The 22,190-nt window shown below is 33.5% G+C and overlaps 1 protein-coding gene across 1 annotated transcript in view; it reads left to right on the top strand.

Annotated features, from left to right (window-relative positions):
- LOC136035758 (uncharacterized) overlaps window positions 1-21,326 on the top strand; it is a 159,168-nt gene extending 137,842 nt beyond the window's left edge. The window contains exons 15-18 of the mRNA XM_065717728.1: window positions 1,164-1,264; window positions 10,892-11,160; window positions 14,834-14,991; window positions 17,920-21,326. Coding sequence (XP_065573800.1) covers window positions 1,164-1,264; window positions 10,892-11,160; window positions 14,834-14,991; window positions 17,920-18,078 — 687 coding nt within the window. The 3' untranslated portion in view covers window positions 18,079-21,326. The remainder of the gene's footprint in view (window positions 1-1,163; window positions 1,265-10,891; window positions 11,161-14,833; window positions 14,992-17,919) is intronic.
- Window positions 21,327-22,190: the final 864 nt, after the last annotated feature.

Below are 22,190 nucleotides of genomic sequence, written 5' to 3' on the forward strand. Positions count from 1 at the left end.
CCATTCATTACTATGAAGAATTTGATTCTTTTTTTGTTACTCGAACCAAATCATATAGAAAAAATGTTTGTGACAAACTGGAAAGGGGTCACTCAGTCACAAATTAGAACTTATATTTTTCCTATTAAGGCTCAAAATTGATTGCCAGGCAGCCAACAATAAGGCAACACATATTTTTTCCATGGTTTTTCCCTATTCTGCTCTCTTTCCTTTGGTTTCTTTATAATTACTTTATAGTTTCAAATTTCCAGGTGGGAGCCATGGCCTCCACCCTGTTCACCCCCCCTGCCCGTCCCATGACACACAAAGGCTATAATGAGAGAAAGTTTTTGATCGCTAGGACACGCTTTGCCCAACAAAGTGCCCTAGATTGTCCTTGTCGTAAAACTGCACAGGGCCAAAAAAAAGTAGTTCACCCCTGATTGGAGTGGGAGGATGTCGCAAGAAAAGATCTAAGGGAAATATGAACTTCTTGGGAGGGTATAAAGAGGGAGGCTTTGAGGATATTGGGATGGAGGAGGAGTGTGCGTAGCTGTGACAACCCCAGGCGGCTTGGTGCTGCAGTGAGTCATTATTAGTAGTAGTAGTATATTAGACTGCTACCTCAATATGGATCCTACTTGACAACCTGTTGTAAGCATATATTCTCCACCGATCTTCCTCTCATAAAATGAATATAAACAAATATTAGAGGACGTTAGGCCTAAGTCCCCAAAGCTGTAATAGCCAAGAAAAATCAAATACCTATATTTCAACTGTTTTTGCACGGATTTGCCTGTGCTCTAGTCTCTTAAAAGAACTGTTGTATTCAGGCTTGTATGGATTCCATTCATGAATGGAAGGAAAATGCTTGAACTTGTCATTGGTGGAAGTCGAACATAAGAACCTTCAACAGGATTGTCAACTATTTGGTCCATGAATGTGTCCCTTCATTATCCAAAATGTGTCATTTTTGGATAGTTGTGTCCATCTAGAAGTCTCAAAAACAAGAAGTTTTTTATTTTGAATAAATTGACCCTTATTGAAAAAAACACGACTTGCCCAATAATACCAGTTTTATTATTGTCCAAAAGAAAGTCACATAGAAAGTTCACACTATTTAGCTAAGTTATGACTTTTTCATTTTTTGTCAAGATTTAGTATTCTAATGGTATTCGTTCTAGATTTCGCTACGACAGTGGAAGACTGCAACATTTTTGCACAAATGTGGAGCAGCCTTACTGAATGAAAACTGGGCAATTACAGCTGCTCATTGTGTAGACAAGTAAGTTTACCTTCCTGTTGTTGCTTCTCTATTTTTCTTAAAAAGTTCTTTGGTTAAAAATGTGGAGCAACAGTACTGAATGAAAACCGGGCAATTACAGCTACTTAGTGTATAGACAGGTAAGTTTCCCTTCCTGTTTTATTTTTACTTTATTTAAAAGTCCTTTTTAAAAAGCTCTTTAAAAATGTGGAGTAGCATTACCGAATGAAAACTGGGCAATTAAAGCTGCTCATTGTGTAGACAAGTAAGTTTATCTTCCTGTTGTTGCTTCTTTTTTTTTCTTAAAAAGGTTCTTTGCTTTAAAATGTGGAGTAGTATTACCAAATGAAAACTGGGTAATTACAGCTGCTCTTTGTGTAGACAAGTGAGTTTCCATTCCTATCGTTGATTTTCTAATTTGCTTAAGAAGCTCAAAAATGGATGTATACTAGCAATAACAACTTTTTCTTAAAAATGAGCAGAATATAGTGAACTCTAATGAAACAAACTATGAACTAGCTATGACACCTGTCTAGAAGCCTCAATGGGGGGAGGGGCGCAGCTCAAAGTCTGCAGTCAATGTAGGACAATATGCAGTGTTTCATGTTCTAATGAATTCAAAAGTTTATTGTGGAACATGATGGCCCATGAAATACAACGCAAAAACGCACAGTAGATAATTGAAATATTTTTAGTTTTTTTCTACATAATTTAGATATATTAAAATGTACCTCTTTCCGCAAATTTATATTCTAGTTTTCACAAATCTTGTAGAATATGTCCTTCGGTGTAAAATGTTTTAGCCAAAAATATGTACAACCCTTACTATCCCCTAAATATCCAAAATAGTTAAGCTTTTTGTTCAAAAGTAAGATCTTCCATTTTGCTATAGAATTTTGTATTTAGGAATAAATACTCCCCTGCCAACTATTAGGTTTTAGTTTCTAAATTTCCCTCAATTTGGGCTGAAACATGTACTCAGAGCCGGATAAAGGATGATTAGAGCGATAGGGCCCTGCAATTGAAAGGCCCCTTTGTTACCATCAAAATGAACAAAGAAATTTTGAAATTTAAAGCAAATTGCTTTTGACGATTACTGTTAAGAGTCTTATTTTCGGCTTTGCAAATGACGTCACGTACTATGTTAGTTCATCATATAATCATTTCTTATGACATCATATCAGCATTTCGTGATATGATGGCATGCATAGGATAAATAAGATTATTAAGTTTCCAACGCATCAATCATTTATATAATATAATGTCTGTCGGAATTTCAAAAAACGAAAATATTTAGCTGCAGTTACATATTATACATATTGTACATATACAAATATATTAAATATATGTCAATATGTTACATGTATACATATTTATAGAATCTGAATTTTATTTAAATACTATCTGTAGGGGTGGCGCTTCGCGCCATCCCAACACCTAGTTGGTGGGGGCGCTTCGCGTCCCCCCAAGCCCCCCCGCGCGAGTAAGTCGTTACGCGCCATATTAGTTACGCGCCATTGTAGTTGTGTCCCTGTGTCCCACCTGTGAATATAGATATATATATATATATATATATATATATATATATATATATATATATATATATATATATATATATATATATATATATATATATATATTTAACTACGTAAAACTTACGAATATACAACATTCTTGGCTGTCCCATTGTCTGTGCATATAAATAGATTGTCAGGTTTACCGACTCTTGAACATGCAACATATAATTGTCCATGGGAAAAACAATCTGTATTCAGATCTATACCTCATTATTCTAATGATTGCCCTTGAGCTTTGTTGATGGTGATTGCTAATCGAACATTCCCTGTGTCCCCGTCGTCATTTATATATCCTCATGTGCCCCCCGGCGCCCCCGTTGTTGTTGTTTCCCTGTGTCACGGTCGTCATTTGTGTCCCGGTGTCCCAGTCTGTAATTTCTCTTTGAGTGTCGCGGTCGTCATTTATATTCCCTGTGTCCCGGTCGTCATTTGTGTTCCGGTGTCCCGGTCTGTAATTTCTCTTTGAGTGTCCTGGTCGTCATTTATATTCCCTGTGTCCCGGTCGTCATTTGTGTCCCGGTGCTTTATTGATGGTGATTGCTAATTGAACATTCATTGTGTCCCGGTCGCTTTCTCTTTGAGTGTCCCGGTCGTCATTTATATTCCCTATGTCCCGGTGTCCCGGTCGTCATTTGTGTCCCGATGTCCCGGTCTGTAATTTCGTCAGTCGACAAACATGACGTCAGTCGACACACAAACATGAGGTCACTCGACAGACACACAGACAACTTATTTTTATATATATAGATTTAGTATATGGAGAGGGTCCCATAAAAAAATCCAACCGGGCCCCACACTTTTTTGACCCAGGCCCGCAAATACTGCTGGCTCAACCTCATTTTTATAACAAGAAACCGCACGAGTGATTTTCCAAGACAAGATCTGTATAAAATTTACTTTTAGATAATACTGTAACAATCTTTTCTTAGAGCAAATTTTCTTTGAAAATTTCGCAGCAATAAAAGAAAATTGCCGATTACCACTTGGATCGGATTTGATTAAGCACTTAAAAGGTCTGTTTTAGTATAAAATTCTAATTTTATTCTATTCTGATTCTTATTCTATTATACTATTAACGATTATATACATAACGAATCATAACGAATTTGGATTTCTGCAGTGTCCAGGAATTTATTAGGAGCTCATCTAACGAACTTCTGTATTCTGAATGCCGAATCTGAACCAAATATCGCTCGATTCAGCATTGCATTTAAACTCGTACATTTCGTATTATGATACACTTTATAAGGAAAGTTTTCAAAAGAATACAAAAAGGGAAAGTGGCTTTTAACTGCTGTGGTTTTTTAAATTGAGTTTCTTTTGATTAAAATTTATTTGTTAAAAACCAGTAGAATCAACGTAGCAGTTTTTTTATTTGCTTCAAATTTTTAAAAGTAATCAGCAGACACATTTGACTCGTATATAGAAGTAGGTTTCAGGAGGGGGTCATTCGATATGTAAAAAATAGAAAATTTTTTTTAAGCAGACAAATTCTATGAAAAATACAATCGGATATATCCTCAGGGCTCTTCAGCCACGGGCCTGCACCCCTCAACCTTCCTTTTACTGCTTGATGCAACCAAACCAAGTTTTTGAGGGTGACGTTTTCCGTGAAGTCACCTGCACCTTCACAAATAACATACAATTTTTGGAAGTATTCATAGGTATTTATGTATCCATATCATCACCTATAAGGCCACAACGTTTTTCAGAAAGGTCTTCAAAGTATTGCACGTCTCTAAATATGCTTATAGTTCTGCATATTGTTTTTGAGCTGGTGTTGCTCATAGACCTTGTTCCTGGGATTTTGCGGGTATCAAGTAGGCCCAAGAGCAATTGCAACTTTTCCCTATTGAAAGATGATTAAAAAAGCTTTTTTAATACCTAAAATCTAGAAATTATTACCTGAACAGTTGTGAAGATTTGTGTTGAGCCTTAATGTAAAGAGAGAAAAGACTTATTTTTAAATTTTGAATTGTAAGTCCTTTTTCTGTCAACATAATCGTGAGCAATTAGTTTAGTGGCGGAAAATAATGAATTAATTACGGAAAAAAGCAAAACGGGATTTTAAATTTACTTCTTGCTTTGCTACTGTTGACAGTCATAAAATACAGTATACAAGACCCTCTTTACGGTATTCTAGCTTAATAGGCAGAATACCGTTAGGTATTACAATTTGACTTTTATTGCATCTGTTCTTTAAATTGGGTGTAATTTTTACTGCTTTTTAGATAATGATTTTTTAAAGTTTTTTTTTTATTTTTTGTAATAATGATTCCAACAACAGTGTACGGGTAATTAATAGTTTTAATTTGAGTCCAGACACTAAAGAGCAAAACTTTGGTCATGCATATTATGGTCTCGATGTATCGGGGCTGTTCGCCCTGATACATCGAGACTGTGACCAATATAAACGTTCTTGTCCCAACAAGACCCTATTTGCCCCGGCTTTTGCAAGATACTATTACACGAGCTTGCCTCAACTGACGCCACTTTAGGATGACAATTTTCTTTTATGTTGGCTCAGTCGAATGCGGGCCATTTTTGACATTTTTTTTAAACTTTGGCCACTGTAGGAAGAGGATTTTCGCTTCTGTTGGTTCCATCGATTGAGAGGAGAAATTGGCCGCTGTCTCCACCTTGGCTGGACAGATGGTTTAAAACGTATTGCTATAATAACTAAGTAATTTAAAAAAAAAGTGTTTATCGACCTCTAAGGGAGACAAAGCATGCTCATTAGCTACCCAGGGTTGGTAGTGACTTTTCTTGTGCCCAGGGGCAAATCTGGATTAACGTCTTCCACAAAATTTTCAGGCAAAATTTTAACAAAATATTCTCTTATTAAAATTAATTTCCACTTCCTTAATTTATTTATTAATTAACTGATAATTTATTATTTATTTTCATCTATTAACTGCGTCCTCAACTTTATTTTAATAAAATAAAATTCAAATTCACAAAATGACTATAACTGTCAGATGACTTATTTGAAATTTTGCACCTCTAAAATTTCTGTGTGGTCAGAACAAGTGCCTCTCGACCCCCTCCCTAGCCACTCCTAAGCTACACAAAGAATGATGTTAAGAAATTAGCATCCGAACTAGGATTACAGCCAGGATTTTCTTACAAGTTAAGCTTCTTCAGATGTTAGACGTCAAATTTACGAGTAAACATAGCTATTACATGGAACACAGAACGAGAATATTCCTTTAAAGCCAGAAGGTGAAATGATAGAATTTTGTCCTAAGACTTTCATTTTTCGTGCAGTACTTAGACATGGGAAAATACTTTTGGTGTTTGTTTAAACCAAGTAAAAATTATTTTCTATGTTTGATAAATTTCATGAAATGCTACAACACTATTTTTAGAACAGCTTCTAGGGAAGAAAAATATGGAATAAAAAAACTGACAGAATTTTTTTTCTGAAAATACTTTTATCTGGAAAACACTAAGTTGGTTTTAATATATGCAATAAACGAGAGAAAAAAATACAAGAATTGTATTCCTTTCTCCTGATTGATATATTGTTCAACAAAAGTCGGTCAAGGTGTGTCTTGAATCTACATATGAATGTCCATTGCGTGATGTTGCATTGTTTCGCAGTAATCATGAAAGTAGAAAACAAATTAAAAAAAAAGACTTTCTCGTTATAAAGACCGTTATTTTTTAAAGTTAATTTGAATCAGAATACGCTGACTCTCCTTAAAACCAAAAAGATTGGGAGAGATATGGATATTTCTTCACAATTGGTTAATGGCAGGACATATCAAGTTCAAACTGCCTGAATCAGCCAATAAAAAGAAATTCATTGAACTATTTTCCATTCAAGTTAGTCGACAGTATCTTAAAATTAAGCTAGTTGAGTAGGTTAAAAAGGAATAATAAAGTAGATGCTATAACTTTGAAACATCCTTATAAAATTCCTGCTCTTTCACAGGTTTCGGTCGCATACAAAGAGACCATCATCAGTAGACAGTCTCAGCAGAGGTTTACCTGTGGAGGACGATTGCTGTGTATGCGACTGAAATATCCAGAGTTTCAGTCATTGTTTTTCACTGTCTAATAAAAGGATTTATCCCTAATTGAACTATTATTTGTTCCTTCATAAAGATTTATATACTTAAATTCGCCTTAAGAAGCTGCTTTATTTACTTAAGTAAACTATTTTTAAGTCTAATTGATAAGACTTATTGAGAAACAAAAAAATGGCAGATTCTAATTTACCAATCGTTGTAATTTACCAATCGTTGTAACGATTGGTGAATTAGAATCTGCGATTTTTTTGTTTCTCAATAAGTCTTATCAATTAGACTTAAAAATAGTTTACTTAAGTAAATAAAGCAGCTTCTTAAGGCGAATTTAAGTATATAAATCTTTATGAAGGAACAAATAATAGTTCAATTAGGGATAAATCCTTTTATTAGACAGTGAAAAACAATGACTGAAACTCTGGATATTTCAGTCGCATACACAGCAATCGTCCTCCACAGGTAAACCTCTGCTGAGACTGTCTACTGATGATGGTCTCTTTGTATGCGACCGAAACCTATGAAAGAGCAGGAATTTTATAAGGATGTTTCAAAGTTATAGCATCTACTTTATTATTCCTTTTTAACCTACTCAACTAGCTTAATTTTAAGATACTGTCGACTAACTTGAATGGAAAATAGTTCAATGAATTTCTTTTTATTGGCTGATTCAGGCAGTTTGAACTTGATATGTCCTGCCATTAACCAATTGTGAAGAAATATCCATATGTCTCCCAATCTTTTTGGTTTTAAGGAGAGTCAGTGTATTCTGATTCAAATTAACTTTAAAAAATAACGGTCTTTATAACGAGAAAGTCTTTTTTTTTAATTTGTTTTCTACTTTCATGATTACTGCGAAACAATGCAACATCACGCAATGGACATTCATATGTAGATTCAAGACACACCTTGACCGACTTTTGTTGAACAATATATCAATCAGGAGAAAGGAATACAATTCTTGTATTTTTTTCTCTCGTTTATTGCATATATTAAAACCAACTTAGTGTTTTCCAGATAAAAGTATTTTCAGAAAAAAAATTCTGTCAGTTTTTTTATTCCATATTTTTCTTCCCTAGAAGCTGTTCTAAAAATAGTGTTGTAGCATTTCATGAAATTTATCAAACATAGAAAATAATTTTTACTTGGTTTAAACAAACACCAAAAGTATTTTCCCATGTCTAAGTACTGCACGAAAAATGAAAGTCTTAGGACAAAATTCTATCATTTCACCTTCTGGCTTTAAAGGAATATTCTCGTTCTGTGTTCCATGTAATAGCTATGTTTACTCGTAAATTTGACGTCTAACATCTGAAGAAGCTTAACTTGTAAGAAAATCCTGGCTGTAATCCTAGTTCGGATGCTAATTTCTTAACATCATTCTTTGTGTAGCTTAGGAGTGGCTAGGGAGGGGGTCGAGAGGCACTTGTTCTGACCACACAGAAATTTTAGAGGTGCAAAATTTCAAATAAGTCATCTGACAGTTATAGTCATTTTGTGAATTTGAATTTTATTTTATTAAAATAAAGTTGAGGACGCAGTTAATAGATGAAAATAAATAATAAATTATCAGTTAATTAATAAATAAATTAAGGAAGTGAAAATTAATTTTAATAAGAGAATATTTTGTTAAAATTTTGCCTGAAAATTTTGTGGAAGACGTTAATCCAGATTTGCCCCTGGGCACAAGAAAAGTCACTACCAACCCTGGGTAGCTAATGAGCATGCTTTGTCTCCCTTAGAGGTCGTTAAACACTTTTTTTTTAAATTACTTAGTTATTATAGCAATACGTTTTAAACCATCTGTCCAGCCAAGGTGGAGACAATTATCAACTTTCTTTGATAGAAAAAAAAAAAAATAATAGCTTGTTGTACTTTTACATTGCTCCTTGAGGTCGTTCTATTATCACGACTTGAACGAAATCTAAAACAGGTATATTATTTTGGACTTATCCATCGTCAAAACAATAGTTACATGCTACTTTTTAATGATCATACCTATTTGGGTAGATATTTGCTGTCACTCTGTAATTGCATATATTATGAAAATGCTACAATACAATAGTTCAAGCCTGATAATTATAAATGATGTAAGTAATTTCGAATACGCCTTCCCATGACGATAAGTAAAAGTTCGAATTGGGATACATCCTTTTATTAAAAGGATTTTATTAAAATAGTTTTAATGTAATTTACAGAATATACTGGATAGTGCGGTGATCGTTATCAGCAGAAATACTAAAAAGCTTTAGCATTTAAAGTAAGAAATACTTTTTTAGTATTTCTGTTGATGACCGTCACTATTTGAAATATATAGTATGTTTTGTGAATATTATTATCACTGCCTAATAAAAGGATTTAACCCTATATTCGACCTTTTATTTATCGATAATTATAAAGATTTGATTTATATTATATCATAGATATATCATCATTCATCGAACTATTTAAGTCGCAATCTTAAAACTAATATACACACAGTATTATCAAAACTACGAATATATTCCGTAGTAAACATAACAAGGCTACCAAATTTGGCTCCAGTTGAGAAACTACCTGGAAAATTTTTAAAGAGCAAAAAAGTAAGCTGAGATTTATTTGAAAAAAAAGGAAAGAATATGCCCCCATCAAAAAGCTTGAAAGGCAGGTCGTGTTTATTTACTTTCACTGAATAACTGTTAAAACGAAACTGCCCCTTTTTTGTGAATACATTATACTATATGAATATATTATATTATGATACATACAATGCACTAACGAATCAAAATTAACCGCTTCTAAGTTTTACATCTTTTTCTTAACTTTTATTCCCTTGGTGAAACGACATTGACCTTTAGGTTGCTATATATTGTAGTCAGGTTCACTGTTGTGGTACTTTGATTTTGAACTTGATTTTAGTTTTGATATGTTCCATCTATAGAGTGTAACATACTGATAAAGATGAAAATCATGTTAATTTCTAATCACAAAAAGGGAAAAAAAGTCACGACCATCTAACTGTTCTAGCGCTGTCTACGATTTTTATTATTTGGCTTAGTATAGGCTGGGAGCAAAGTGTCAGTAACACTCGTGTTGACGGTGGATCTTTTGTTATTGGAATTCATTTTTTTTTAAATACAGCTCGTAAGTGCTATAATATCTTTTTTTTGTTTTTTTTTTTTTAATTCCTATTATACCCACTCTTATGCGTCAAATGTTAACTTGAATTGAACCACTTATCTGTTTTTGTTTAACATGAGATCAAGCTTAACAATGCATGTGATTGTCATTTTCAAACACAAATGATGAAGACCAACGGCAGAAACCCCCTGAATGGCCGAATTCTCATCCCCGTAAACATAATTCTAAGATCTATTACTGTAATTCTGTAATAATTATTGTGATAATTACTGCAATTGCTTGGCTGTAATTCACTTCTATCTAACACCGAATGCTGGATTTGACGGAAGCTATTCATACCCAGTCAAGGTTAGGATGTATGTCGTCGCCGGTCAACTGAGTATCGTGGATTTGAAAGATTAAACGTTCATTTTTTTCATGTGGTTTTGGTTCCCAGCCCTCGTCGAGGAGGTGTGCACGTACAAGCTAACCATGGACACGGATGTCAAAAAGAATACCCCAAGGGTAGACTCACTTACAATTTAAGGTTTAATTGCGTCTGTACATCTAATAGTGTCTTCAACTTGGTTTCTAGTTCCTCTAACCTACCTCCATGTATCCAATCCAACTACCTTTGTTTCTCTCAGTGTGCTAAAAAGTCTCCAAGAGGTGGTCTTCCAATTTAGTTGTATTCTTGAATCTGAAAATATTCCGATGTTTGAATTAAAGCTCAATTTCTCGTTTAGAATAAAATTTTAAGAAAAGTGAGATTACTAAAAAGTGTCATCTTTATCTTAATATATTTTGTTTTATTCATCTTGCCTCGTTCTTTGCCTGATTGCCCCCCCCCCCTTCTTAGATGATGAATTGCAATTCCCTCCATTCCTCTAGGTGAGATCCCCCATTCCTATTGAAGCAAAAGATTATAAGTTCATTTATTGCAGTGTCCAGCCAGAGGATATTTTGCTGCGAATGGGTGAATATGACTTGGCTTCCGAGAACGAGCCATACAACTACACAGAGAGAAGAGTACAAATTGTGGCTTCACATCCGAAATTTGATCCAAGAACATTTGAATATGATTTGGCCTTGTTGCGTTTTTATGAGCCAGTACAATTTCAGCCAAATATAATTCCCATTTGTATTCCAGAGGAAGATAGGGACTATATTGGAAGGACAGGCTTTGTAACTGGTTGGGGTCGTCTTTATGAAGGTATTTTTAAAAGATATTGATTTCTTGCTGATTTTTACTAAGCCTGCGAGTGTTCTGTAATAGTATCCATTACTCCTGAGTTTTTTTTTAACTTACAGGAATTATCTTGGATTTAGCTTATGTTTTTTTTGTTTAATCTTACTTGCAGGATTTTATTCATAAAAAGTATAATACAAAACAAATAATTCACTATTTAATCAAATTCGAATACCACAATTGAGCCCTAAGCGATTACATTAGTTTTCCTTTTTTCTAAAAGTGAAACGAAGTGTCATTTATTTTCAAGGACACAATTTTTCCTTTTTCAAATTAATGAACCTTTTAAAATTAGCTACAGTTTGTGTAATTTGTGACAAAACCTAGATATTAAAAAATAAGCAACTATCAATTACATCCAAGAGTAGAAGACAAAAGGGAGGGAACTTCAACCCCAAAGAGTGAGAAACATACACACTGAAATGTTTTGTGACATAAACTAAAAAACAGGACGGATATCTGTCAAAAAGAACGTTTTTTTGGAACGTCATCCCTCTCCAATGGAATGATTTTTTCAGGCGCCGCTCCTCCTCCCCTTAATAAAATTTACATGGATACCTTCAGAGGCGCCATTTGGGGGGGGGGGGGGTCAGGGGGGGGGGCAAATACCCACCCCAGATTTTCCAGGGGGGCCCAAGCTTCCACCACAAGGGGCCCTTTTCCGGCCATAACTATCCACTATGTCCAACATAATCCATTCTGTTCAAATGATTTGAACGAACTGCATGCCTATTAGCCAAAGAGCGATGTTACCTGACGACCCTTGGGGTAATTACGCTATTTGCTATTAATCATTGTAAACTTTGAAAGTAGGTTAGATTCATAATAAAAGTCTCAATTTCCGTCAAATGCCCCATGCCCACCCCAAGATTTGGCCCAAATGGCGCCTCTGGACACCTTTAGGCGTAGTGCTGCTTCTTTATTTTCTGTAGATTCTCTTAAAAGTTTATTATATTTCTTAAAAATAGAAATGCTTCAGGTCAAATTTCTTTTTCATCACTATGCAGTGTTGTCATAAAACATGGTCTGCTTTTTGAGTGCTTCCTGTTTTCACAAGTAATTTAACAATTCATTTTGTCATAACAAGATTGACGTGAGCTTCAAAAAGAAAAGCGAAAACCACATGATTCCAGAATTTAAGTTATTTGTTGAAATTTTGACGTATTTTTAATAGGGTCATTAAGTCTGAGAAATATAAACTGTGTTTTTCCCAGTATTTGAATGATGGGTTTCGAACTGTGTTTGTATTTTTAGTTCTCAGGTTTCTTTTCAGATCTTCACAAGGGTTTATTGGTAAATTTATAGCAAACAGTATTACTGGCTTTCGTATAAAGTGAATATACCACTCAATGCCATTTTTTATGCTCTTTACAAATATAATAATTGCTTCTACCGGAAATATAGATTTAAGCACTTTTTGACCTCTTAAAAATGACCTAAATATGGGGTATAAAAAAGGCTTAAAATATTGGTCTTAGACTTTAAAACATTGGACTCAAAATTACCGTTTCATTATAAATCCATTTTTTTAATGTTATATTATCCACAAGCAGTGATTTTCCACGATTAAATTGGATAAATACATTTTATCAATGTTATGGCGTTTTTTCTTCCTTGTCGCCGAAATTTCAGTTAAAGCATGCGTTTTCGGTCGTTTTTTACAAAATAATAGGACATTTGAAATCGCAAATCTGTAATAGTTCAGAAACAAATTTGGGCTATATATTTGCACATCAGGGGGTGGGGGCAAAGTATAGCATATATTAAATACGTAAACTAACCATTGCTGTATTTAATATAGTTAAATTTATAGCAAACAGTATAACTGGCGTTCGTAATAGCCGGCTTTCATATTTTCGACCAAAAATGCATGCTTTTATTTAAAATCTGATGTCAAGGAAGAAGAAAATGCCATAACATTGATAAAATTTATTTATCCAATTTAATCGTGGAAAATCACTGCTTGTGGATAATATAACATTAAAAAAATGGATTTATAATGAAACAGTAATTTTGAGTCCAATGTTTTAAAGTCTGAGACCAATATTTTAAGCCTTTTTTATACCTCATATTTAGGTCATTTTTAAGAGGTCAAAAAGTGCTTAAATCTGAATTTCCGGTAGAAGCAATTATTATATAGAGCATAAACAAGGCATCGAGTGGTATATTCACTTTATACGAAAGCCAGTAATACTGTTTGCTATAAATTAACCGGTTTATTTACGCTTTTTGTGCTTGAAGGTTGATCATTTCTTGTATTTGTCTCAAGGAATAAAAGAAGTTAAAAAATTTAATTAATAAAGGTAATCATAAACAAAACAAATTATGCTAATCATCACATCTGAAAGGTTACTGATAAACAATTGAATAAAGTAACTAAATTAACTAGTAAAAAATAAAGGATAAACAATTGAACTGATGACGATACCACGGGAATGAGATAATAAAAATACAGAATAAATAGCCCTGTTATTAACTAACATTGGCTGGCTCTAAGCAATGAAGCTAATGCTGGAAACCTTATTTTTTTTTCATGCACATATATCCAAAAAAACAATAAAGAATATGCAGGTTACTCGCGGAAATAAATAGAGAATAAACAGTTGAGAATTGATTAAATTTGAAACTAATTATATGTCTTCTAAATTTGCCTTTACCACATAAATGCTGTCAGGAGGGTGTCAAGAAATTACCTTGGGGGTGGCTTACTTTTTGTCAGAAACCTGAACTGACAAATGCTGTTTGAGAAATATCAAGTTTTCTTAAGTATATATGACACATTCTAGAACTTGCTAACCCATCAGAGGCTGTTTAGCTATCTATTTTTGCGTAGCCCAGATTGCATCTCTCGATGTTGCCAATGCAATGGTCGGTGTTGCTCGGCCTAAAACAAACTAACAAAGAATCATTTTGTGAAAAAATTGTTGAACAAAAAGTTGTAAGAGTAGGGGATAAGTGGCATCAGAAAACATGACAACAAAATGGAGGAAAATAAAGGAAACACCAGAAACGTGATAACTTAGAGAATCGGATTACAGAGGATTTAACATTGTTGTAACCACATTTAAAAACATCAATGTCAGTACCAGCATGTCAGTGAGGGGTTGTAAAAAAATCAAAACAACAACAACCAAACAGAAAAAATACGGTGAAAATTACACGGGGGTGCTCATTTGCGTGGGAGAATTGGAAAAAGTTTTATTAGTTGAGCATTAAATGTCGCAATGATACTATCTAAAAGTATGTATTAATACTAGAATCTGGCAAAAATTACTATTGCAATCAAATAGCAAATGGTTGTTTTTTTATTTCCAAATTTGACTAGTCTATTTGAGCTTTTATTTAAGAAACGTTGACCCCAATAAGCTAAATCTAAAATAATCAGATAATTTTTTTTATGTGACGATGTATGGATCACAAATTAAGACCTGCATTAAATATCTTTTTCAACATTCTCTGCCACTTCTTTCTAGACTCAATTCTATTGTCCTCTGAACGGATTTATTTTTGATGGTTTTGGTGATTTTTCTTTTGGGGAACGGTTTGAGTCTCTAGCCTTATTTTCACAGTATTGTATATATTTTTTCATAGACATATTTTCTGTATTTAAGATTATTTGCAACTTTTCTATTTATAGATGGCCCACTGCCCTCTAAATTGCAACAGGTAGAGGTTCCTGTGATTTCGAATTCAGAATGTGAAGGCATGTACAGATCTGCGGGCTATGTAGAGCATATTCCTCGGAATATATTTATATGTGCAGGATATAAGGCAGGAAAACAAGACTCCTGTGAAGTAAGCTTTATCTGTTTTTTTTTGCATTGGATTTTTAGTTGTTCTTTTTTCGGTCCTAATGTAAACAATGAAAATATCTGAGCTATCCACGAATATAAAAATCAAGAGAAGCTAAACGGTTTTGGGTGCGCTTTTTTAAGGGATAATTTTCATTTTTGAAGCATTGTAATGCAGAGGTGTAACTTTATCGTGAAAAAATGGGGGTTGTGAAGTCCTCAACAAATAAGAGAAATTGATGGCCATGAAAGGGACAAAAACAAACCCTTTTTCATGAATGTAAAGACCAACATCAAAACCTAAAACAAACAAAATTTATCCTATATATTAGGGGGTCTTCCAATCCCCTCAACCTCTGCCCTATTCTAAACTAAAATTAGAATTAATATGTATAACTAGCTGTTGGGGTGGCGCTTCGCGCCACCCCAACACCTAGTTGGTGGGGGCGCTTCGTTTTTTAGTTTTGTTTTTCTCCTTTATTTTTTTCCTTTTTTTTTCTTTTTTAGTTTATTTAGATTTTTAGATTTTTTAGTTTTTTTATTAGTTTTTAGTTTTTTTTTCTTTTTAGTTTTTTTGTAGTTTTTACCTTCTTTTTAGTTTTGTTAGTTTTTTTTTTTACTTATGTCCTGGTCGTCATTTATACTCCCTGTGTCCCGGTGCTTTGTTGATTGCTAATCGAACATTCCTTTTGTCCTGGTCGCTTTCTCTTTGAGTGTTGTCATTTATTTTTTTCTTTTTTAGTTCTTTTAGTTTTTACCTTTTTTAGTTTTTTTTAGTTTTTTAGATGAAATTTTTTTTTAGTTTTTTCCTTTTTTTCTTTTTAGTTTTTTATTGGTTTTTACCTTTATTTTAGCTTATTTTTCAGTTTTTTCCTTTTTTTTAGTTTTTTTTTTAGTTTTTAGTTTTTTTAGTTTTTTACCTTTTTTAGTTTTTTTAGTTTTTTTAGTTTTTTAGCTTTTTTATTTTTTTATTAGTTTTTATTTTTTTTTGTAGTTTTTGCCTTTTTTTAGTTTTTTCAGTTTTTTTTTTAGTTTTTAGTTTTTTACCTTTTTTAGCCTAACCAGGATTTGAACCTGGGACCTTCATTCTCCATTCTGACACCCTCTCTCACCGAGTGACTACTCCAGCATGTTCATTTTGGTGTTTTAAATGGTATATTATTAACCAAATTAATGTGTTTTACAATATACTAAGCATCGTCATAACAAAAATGACGACAACTAATTTCATGACGTCAGCCGACACAGAAACATGACGTCACCTGATCCACAGATCCACAGACAGACAACTTATTTTTATATATATAGATAAGTTGTAACTTTAATGCAAATCAAGAAAGATCAAAACATTTGTAGCTCCCCTTATATATATGTAATAATCTATGATTGTTTCAAGTCTGGGTGACGTGCTTTTTTTCATTTAGAAAACTTTTTTCAATAAAGTTTCCCTTAAAAACTTCTCTCATATCGTTTTAAAACTTTTCAATTTAGGAAGTAAACTAAAATTTTGAAAAACTTTGAAGGAAAAAGAGACTCTTTAAAGAGACTATAAACTCTTTATTTGCAGAGTAAATTCACTGGTTGAAGGAAAAAAAAAAGTATTTACATTAAAAAAAAAGAGTAAGTAAGGATCTATAAACAGTAATCATAGTCAATCTGCTCAAGTTCATTTTTTTTGCATTCGTTAACCTTTTCCACCAACGCGTTTGATCATCTCTATTTTTATACTGATATGTTTCCAAGGGTTATTGCCCTAGTAATAAAAACTAACGCACAACAAAAAATGCACAAGCACAACATAGTGGTTTAAAGGTCAAGAAAGTCCAGCAAGGTCAAGAAATTCATAGAAGTTTATTGCACAGAATTCTTGGTGAATCAAAATTGAAACCAGCAATGTGTCTTCTGTTTCAATTGTTTATGTTGAGAACTTAGTCAGTCTAGACCCTGGACTAAAGCCGTATTCAGGAGGGGGTTACGGGGCTTAACTCCCCACCCGACATTTTGTCCTACTCTTAAAAACGTAACAAAAATGTATATACACATATTTTTGATACGTTTTATAAAGTGCTTTTTATTGTACCCTCCCCCCCGCACAAAAATCTTGAATGGACCCTTACCCTGAACTTTTTTGTTCCCCAGATCTTCTGCTTATTTTCTATCTACCATATTATTAGGTAATGTAGGAGAACGAAAATACAACAAATTTACACACAGTGAAACCAAGAAAAACGCAAAAAAATTTTGGTCGATGTATCTCTTCAGCCGTACACAATGCGAAAAGAATAAAAGTACACGAATAATCGTCCACAGATTAAAGTCCACGAAACGGAATAAAAAAGACAAACCCTAATAACAAAACCAAAATCAAGCCATGCTAGAATCGTACGCAAGATAATCTAATTTGAAGTTCAGAGCTATCCTAACAGAACCACGCCTCTAATTATGTAATTTAATATATTGGTGTTTGTAGGACATTAATTGCGTAGCTTATTAAGGGGGCCTGGAGGAAGAACACACGGGAGGTGTTCTTGCAAACCTCCAGTTAAGGGTTTTGGACCATACCTTTTTCAAGGCAACTGAATAAAACACATCGACATTTAGTGGAAAATCAAACTTTCATTTGAAAATTTATGCTACATAAGATTTTGTATATGTGCTACTTCATTTTCATTATTGTTTTTGTTGTTGATTTTCACCAGGTTGCATGGATCTCTGGATAAATATGACAATCAGAATCAACGAGTATTGTAAATTGTTTTTCCCAGTATTAATCATGATTTACCAAAGTTGTCACAGCATATTTGCTTCATGTCTATAAAGAAATAAGCATTATTCCAAATCATTTCTAGTGAGGTCGACTCAAGTTCTTGGTGTGTTAGAAATACTTTGTGTCTTCCACTAGTTTCCCAATATTAAATAAAATCTATTTTAGGGTGATTCAGGTGGACCTATGGTGATCAAAGAAGACGGTCACTGGATTCTTGGAGGAGTGATCTCGTGGGGAATTGGTTGTGCTGAACCCAACCAGCCTGGTGTTTACACACGAATCACAGAATTTAAAGACTGGATAAACCAAATTATAGTGTTTTAGAGAACTTTAGGATATATTTTCGAATTAAACCTTGCGCAGTGCGCATGTCAGTACACCGATAGGATAGTCTTACGCGCGCTTTTAAGTGCAATAGCTTAACGCGGATTCTTGGATATACGCTATCAAAATCGGTAGTTCCTAAGAAAAGAAGAATATTGTAACAGTGCATTATCGTGATTGCTCCATTTCAGAAATAACTTTTAATGATGACCTCAATGGTGTTTTTGAATTGGAGGGTGGGTATATATTTGTTGCGCGTGCTTTTACTCTTTTTAATTCTGATTCGTTCTTGGAATGTGATGAACTGTTTTACGTGTATTATCCATTGTTTTGTTGTTTCTTAGAAGTAGCTTTTATACTTATATTTATTATTTAAAATCTTGAGTTATAGACAGAAGCAAGTACATTGTTTTCGAAATGCAAAGAATGTAAAAATGTTTTTAGATGATGTCTATAGTAAATTTAATTTTACATAAAATTAGATTTCAAAAATGCTTAGTTTTTAAATTTTCGAGAAATGTTTTCTTCTTCTTCCATTGCTGTTCTTTTTTTATAAGACAAATTATCTCGTAGTAAAATCATATCATCCTACTGGGAAAGGGGAAAAAGGCTGAGGGAAAATTCAACACCTGATAAAACATGGAATAAAGTGAAAAAAAGACATTTGATCCTCGTTTTCTTGCTTCATTGCTTAATATGTTTAACCAAATCGAAGTAAATTTCAATAAAATTTGCAATATATTTTCGTAAAATTTTGTGGTTTGGTTTTTGTCAAGCACTCTAGCTAAAAAAAAAGTCGGCCTTATGGGGAATTTGTATGATTCCAATTTGATGAGCTCAGTTATTGGCAGTAAAAACTCACACTTGATTTTATATATATAGCCTCTTCAGCCCAATCTTTCTTTATTATTTTCCTAAAGTCTTAGTCGATTGATATAAGAATAACATTTTCATTAAAACTGACTTACCAAAGCCTGAACTAAACAGAACGTCCCCTATGTACGATTAGGGGGGGACTCAAAATTTATAGGAGAGTTAATAGCCATTGGCCTTGCAATGTGGGTTGGGGATAAATCAGAGGGTTTTATAGAATTTTTAAGCCAATCAGAAAGTTCTACTCCAAACCAAATTGGTTCAAAATAGCGGTGGCTAAATCTTTGTATTTGTTAAAACTCACTATGAATGGGACTTATTCCACCTGATGCCTTTAGAAGGCCCTCAGTGTGTGGGAATCATAACAACCGCTAAATCCGGGATACTCTCCTATATCGAGAACCAATAGTTGGTTCTCGATAATAATCTCCTATTATATATCGATAATAATCGATAATCTCCTATATCGAGAACCAATAGTTGGTTTTCTCCTCTTTTTTAATATTCAATCACTTTGAATAACTTCTTATTATGACTTGCTGTCCAAAAATTCAGCCTTATATGTTGTTTTTAAAATCTGACACATTTAGGACTAGTATACGGTTAGGGCTCAGTAGATTGACAGAAAAATTACCGTCAAATAACAGAGAGGACCAATCTAAAGCAAAGTAAACTATACAGGATGATAAAATCTATCTGAATAAAACTTAACACAAACTCTGAGTGCAGAAATATAAACTTATATTAACAATTCAAGACAAAATAAAGGATCCGTAAAAAAAAAACAGAACCAAAATGAAACAATCCCTTCAATAAACGAAACTTCAACAAAAAATGCCTATAAAATAAACAAACAAGAACAAAACAGAGATATTGATAACTATTTATGGACGGAGGAATCTCGTCAAGACTGTGCTTTTTGGAGAGTTTACATAACTAAATATTTTTTTGTATGTTGCCATTTTTGACTGAACAGGCTTCAGTTTTTTTTTTTTTTTTTCTTTGAAAGGACTATCTCCCAGAAAAGTTATTGCCTGGGGGTATATTTCCTATTTTTCATTCGTGAGCTTAGTTTTGCCTCGTTACCGAAATGGAGAGGCAAATATTCTTCTCTGCCTATTTCAGTCCTTAGTTTAAATTTACGAGGAAATAGGCATTTGGTAGTTTCCTTCCCGTGCAATGATTCTTACCGTGCACACTTTCGTACATATTCAGTACGGTAAGGCGTGAGAGAGAAATGTCAAAGGGGGACTTGCGTATTGACGGCTAGGACAAATAAAAGATGTTTGGAATTTTAAAACGTGGGGAATGGGACACGGTTATTTGACAAGGTGCTTTAAGAAGAAAGAAAAAATGTGCGTCTTATAATGTTTAAATGTGATCCTCTCTCCTGAGGTTACCTGTAATTCTAACTCCTCGGAATTTGGTCTTCTGCAGTGGGAATCTTTTTGGGAATGGGTGTAGGATCGAGTGGTGTTTTTTTTTTTTTTTTTTTTTTTTTGCATATATACTAGAATATTTGAAACATTTAAGTAACTTAAAATACAGTTTTTTTCTATTATTGGTTCTTACACCTTATCCCCCTGGTTGCACTTCTGCTACGATAGCTAGTATTTAAAGCATAATATTTCTGCTGAAAAATTTTCATTCAATTTTTTATCAAACTTCTTATAATATTTCTAATTTTACTTTGATGAATTTTCTAAAGCTTTTCCAATTCCTTTAAGCTTGACAATCAGCCTACAAGATCAAATCAGGTCAAATTTGTAAATCCCTAGAGGGGAAAGGTCCTAGTCAGAATATTTTCAAGCTATACATATTTTATCAGCAATGTATCATCTAAAGATAAAATAAAATTAGTGATTTTAACAACTTTAACAAAAAAGAAAAAACAGAATATGAATTCTGATCAGATCAAATCAAGATAAAATCAGGTCAAATTTGTAAATCCCTAGAGGGGAAAGGTCCTAGTCAGAATATTTTCAAGCTATACATATTTTATCAGCAATGTATCATCTAAAGATAAAATAAAATTAGTGATTTTAACAACTTTAACAAAAAAGAAAAAACAGAATATGAATTTAAATTTTTAGCATACACCATATGCGTTTTGAAATAAATTATTGAAATTGGGTTGCAGGTATAATGGGATTTAATAAGGATTAGTTAAAATAATGAATTGGTGAGAGTTAATTTTGTGAAGAGAGACCCAGTGATATAACTTATGTATTTATTTTGTTATGTATTTATTTCATTATTTATTTGTGTAAATGTTGTTTTCAGTATGCCAAATCCTTTTTACTTTTTTCTCAAACGTTGAGTGAACATTTATTTTGTTGCAAATGGATTTTGCAAATACAAAATTCTGAATCAAATTTACAATTTAGATATTGTATGCTCAGAAAGATAGGCATTTTTTTATATCATACGATTAATTATTATTATTTTTGCCTTTATTCAGGAACGCTCCTTTTCAAGATTAAATAAAAAATCAAGTTTTTATGGCACTTGGTATTAACCAAGTGACATATCAATCGCAAATTCTGTCGATCTGTCTGTCGGTCCCAGTTTTCTGTCTGTAGCAGGCGTATCGGGGACCGGACCAGATTAAATTAGAAGTAGTCGTTTTCCCGATTTGACCATCTGAGGTGGAGTGGGGGGCCCGTTGATTAGAAAAATTAGAAAAATAGAAGTATTTTTGACTTACGAACGGTTGATCAGATCTTAATGAAATTTGATGTTTGGAAGGATATCGTGTCTCAGAGCTGTTATTTCAAATCCCTACCGGATCTGGTGACATTAGGGGGGGGATTTGGTAGGGGGAAACCTAAAATCTTGGAAAACACTTAGAGCGGAGGAATCGCGATGAAACTTGGTGGGAAAAATAAACACAAGTCCTAGATACATGATTGACATAACCGGAGCGGATCCGCTCTCTTTGGGGTAGTTGGGGGGGGGGGGGCTAATTCTGAAAAACTAGAAAAAATGAGGTATTTTCAACTTATGAACGGGTGATCGGATCTCGATGAAATTTGATATTTAGAAGGATATCGTGTCTCAGAGTCAGAGCTCTTATTTTAAACCCCGACCGGATCTGGAGACATTGGGGGGGGGGGGGGAGTTGGGAGGGAGAAACCTAAAATCTTGGAAAACACTTAGAGTGGAGGGATCGGGATGAAACTTGGTGGGAAAAATAAGCACAAGTCCTAGATACATGATTGACATAACCGGAACGGATC

The sequence above is a fragment of the Artemia franciscana genome, chromosome 14, assembly GCF_032884065.1.
Source record: "Artemia franciscana chromosome 14, ASM3288406v1, whole genome shotgun sequence".
In the NCBI taxonomy this organism is placed as follows: Eukaryota; Metazoa; Arthropoda; class Branchiopoda; order Anostraca; family Artemiidae; genus Artemia; species Artemia franciscana.